The following is a 3989-nucleotide window of genomic DNA, read 5'->3' as shown; positions in this document are numbered from 1 at the left end:
GAACAAAAGAGATAACAACAACATTTAGAGTAACATAGGAATAGTATACAAACAAATTTAGAATTATACAAAATATTGAATTAAATCATAAATGATAAAAATTGATATCTGATAATTGGATAGTACAAAATTTTAATTGATTGATATTCGTGGAATTGTATGGTAGTAAATTGAAAACAGTGGCAGATGAAATATAATATCATGTAGGTAAGACGATATGTATTATAAAAAATAAATAAAAATTAAATAAATAAATTGAATCTACACATTGAACATTATGACAGATAATGAAAAATGAAGTTAGACAATAACTATCTCCGCATTGAACAAATTCTCTTAAACAACAACTTCCCTCCAAAAATCATCGACCAACTCTTTTACAATTATAAAAACCGTACCCCATCTACACAAAATTCTCTGTAATCTTTGCCATTTCCCTATACAGATCATTACCTTACATACCCTATCTTACTGACAACATTCAAAAACAATTACTAATTGTATACTTTTCCTTTTCAATTGTATGTTACTCTAAATGTTGTTGTTATCTCTTTTGTTCTATAGCCCTGATGAAGACCTGAAACGCAGGTCGAAACGTCGGCATAAAATAAATAAATATGGTTTTGTTTATTTATGTTGTTCTTTGCTGACCGCACCCCCCGACAAACTTCTCCATTCATTACAGTCTTTTATATTTGACAAGCCTAGCCCACTATCAAGGCTCACTCTAAGGGGATATATAGGAGAGCTTTCCTTGACGTTACATTTTTGTGAAGTGCAGACACTGTTCATTAATTTAAATCCTTAAATGTTTACTCAGATTTGTATTAATATTTCTTTCTCTGTTTTGCAGGTCATGGAAACGAAGAACATGATCTATATAGTCTCGGAGTACGCCAGTCAAGGAGAGATATTTGGTGAGTAATATGAATATTTTTTTTCTAAAATTAAAAACAGCATCATAATATGTACGAAAAAAGGAACATATAAATGTATAAAAACTTTAGTTTTAACAAGTAATATGGATTTACTCTTAAACCATTTTAAAGCAGCCCAAAAGAAACATTTATTTTTTTTTTTAATAATTTATTTATTGATAGTTACAACTGTATACACATATATACAACAAGTAAATTTGCTGTAGGTGACATAGTGACATAATAAAAACATGTGGAGAATCCACCCACTGATAGAACTCCAATAACATTTCTGGAGGAGAAGATCTCGAGGCCATCTTCTTTTCAGACGCCTAGGAGGATTATTAGGTAATGAAGGAGAAGCCAGGTTAGAAACAAGTGGATTTGGGTGGTTGAGAAGTTTATTATGGAAGGAACGGTATCTGGTTCTGGCCAAATCGGCAACATATGGAACATTGAGCTTGGCATTGAGGATTGGCAATTTAGACCGTTTGTCTAGTAAATGTTGCAATAGTCGAAATCTACGAGCAGTTTCTTGTCTTTTCAGCCTTGTATGAGGATTCCATGTCAGTCATTTGTCGAGACGTAGTCCTAAGTAACGGATCTGTTCAACAGGAATAAGTGGGGTATTATTAAAGGATACTGTACGGCAAGAGGTCATGGGTTTACGTCGAAGGGTAAATGTGATTTGGTTAGATTTATTGGAATTTATTTTAATCCTCCAGTTTTGGCACCATTCTTCAAGGGTGGTGATGTGGGATTTGAGGGTTTGGGATACAATGTAAGGATCATTGTTCACTGACAATAGACATGTGTCATCGGCATACGTGGTGAGGATTGTGTTAGGATGGGTTAGAGTGTCAGCTGTGAAAACTGTATAAAGTCTAGGACCAAGGATACTACCCTGACATTTATTTTAAGTTTTTTTAATATATAGATAAGTAAGCAAAGATATGTATCATAACAGAAATTTAATTCATTGCGTATGGATATCTGGATATAAGTTGGTGGAATCCAGTTCGTGCTAAGGCCCTATTTAAACCACTAGTTCCACTGAAATACAAATCTACAGGGAATAGAAAATCCTCCTTTGACGACTTGGATGAGTTGGATTTGGTGGTCCTGACTCCAATTACTCTATACCTGAAGGCCTTGACAATGCGTATTCATACAGGATAGGTAGTAGGGTAGGTCCTCAAAGGATGGAAACTTCGCTCTACAGAGAAAGAGCCTACAGTCACGAAAGAGATTCCTAAATCCTACGGGTACGAGCCGAAGGTCCTTGGAGGAATGGAGAAGGTGAGGAATCAATCTGCTAAGAATACAAACGCGGTGAGTAGCCCAGCCTGTAAGAAATTGCATTACTGAGAATCAGTATATTCTGTTGTTTACGTTTATTTATTGAAATAGTTCTTTACAATTATGATAATATTTACATGGTTTATACATCAGTACATTAAACTATTTACAATAAAATTAATAAATCAACATTATGCAAACATGGCTAGTGCTCTCTTGCGGGAAGCGATGAAGGAATTGGTTCTTCAGCTCGCTACACCTCCGAGTAAACTAAAATTTATAAACATTGGTCCTGGTTGGACATAGAAGTCAGATTTTTTTTTCGTCTAATCACTGAAGACGTATTCCCCAAATCCCAACAATAACACCCTACCGATAATACATATCTTCCGACAATGTCCTTTCTACAGTCCTAAATTAAACGAAAGGGATTTGCTACAGGCAGTTTCGATAGCACTAAGAAACGATAATAGTAGATTGAATAAAGTAATATCCCATTTACTTAATGTAAATTTATATGTATGAACGAGGAAAAGGAGGTGAGAAGAAGAATTTCAGCAGGAAAAAGAGTCTGCTTTCTATCCCATTTCACAGAGTAATTAGGAGTAGAATCTGAGGTGAGAATAGTCGTTAGAGACGTAGAAAAAACAAAGAACTACTTCGGCTCAACAAGGAAATCTGCAACATGGTCCAAAGACTAAAATGGGTTGACCATGATATGGAGATGAGTGTGACCTGTAGATCGTACAATAATGTACCGGATGGAGTGGACACAAATCTTCGACAACCAGTACACGAGTCAAAGAGGAGAAAAAATTATTTTACCCCAAATTTTTAATGCTTTACTATAAACTACTTGTAATTACTAGAGAATATTGATGTCTGCCAAGTTTAGTAAGGATGATTCCAAAATGGCGCCTAATTCAAAAAGTTAAAAAAAAATATTTTTTCATTCGGAGCTCTATATCTTAAAAATACTAACAACACTTAAAAAACTAACAAAACATCATTTAAAGAAGAATAAATTTACTAAAATATGAGACCCATCAGACCTGTTTACGTTCCATAGTTTTTGAGATAAAGAATTAGTAATTAGTCAATTTATTGGGGGGGGGGAGCATCTATATCTTAGGAACCATGAGATCTTCTATTAGACGTCTATGAGAACTCAAAAGCTAGTTTAATGTGCTATAAAGTATTTGATGACGTTTGTCTTCGTAGAAGTATTAGTTTTTAAGATCTTGCTAAAATAAATTGATCACAAGTCGTTCGGACAAAATTTCATATGCAAAATTCATTTTCAAGTGAAAATATCACAAAAAATTGTTGACAGACATCTGTACGTCCAAGAGTTCCTGAGTTATAGTTTTTATAATAAAAAATTTTGTCCGAACAATTAGGAATCAACATTTTGTGAATTTATTTTGGTGAACCAATATCTTCGGTGTAATTTATACAAAAGTTTCAGTTAACTGTTTTTTAATAGGTTAATGAAAAATTTGAAAAAGTAGTGTCTGAATCTAAAACGGTTCTAGGTACAATTATATAATAATTATGAATCAAAGAGGTCACCATTTTGAAGTTTAACTGATGATCTCTTTTGTTGAAGCAACATTGAATAAAAATGTTATTATTATTATTATTATTATTATTATTAGAAATCAAATAAAAACGATTTTGATGAAGACCTGAAACGCAGGTCGAAACGTCGGCATAAAATAAATAAATATGGTTTTGTTTATTTATGTTGTTCTTTGCTGACCGCACCCCCCG

At 33.4% G+C, this 3989-nt stretch overlaps 1 protein-coding gene across 1 annotated transcript in view; it reads left to right on the top strand.

The window, feature by feature from the left end:
* The first annotated feature begins 851 nt into the window (after positions 1–851).
* The window catches only part of LOC106690678 (serine/threonine-protein kinase SIK2-like), a 55497-nt gene continuing 52359 nt past the window's right edge, over positions 852–3989 (top strand). The window contains exon 1 of the mRNA XM_014436186.2: positions 852–917. Coding sequence (XP_014291672.2) covers positions 857–917 — 61 coding nt within the window. The 5' untranslated portion in view covers positions 852–856. The remainder of the gene's footprint in view (positions 918–3989) is intronic.

Source organism: Halyomorpha halys, unplaced genomic scaffold (assembly GCF_000696795.3).
Source record: "Halyomorpha halys isolate HHAL.00 unplaced genomic scaffold, Hhal_1.1 Scaffold1805.1, whole genome shotgun sequence".
NCBI lineage: Eukaryota > Metazoa > Arthropoda > Insecta > Hemiptera > Pentatomidae > Halyomorpha > Halyomorpha halys.
Note: the sequence above shows the minus strand (reverse complement) of the source record. Positions and strands in the feature narration are given on the sequence as shown.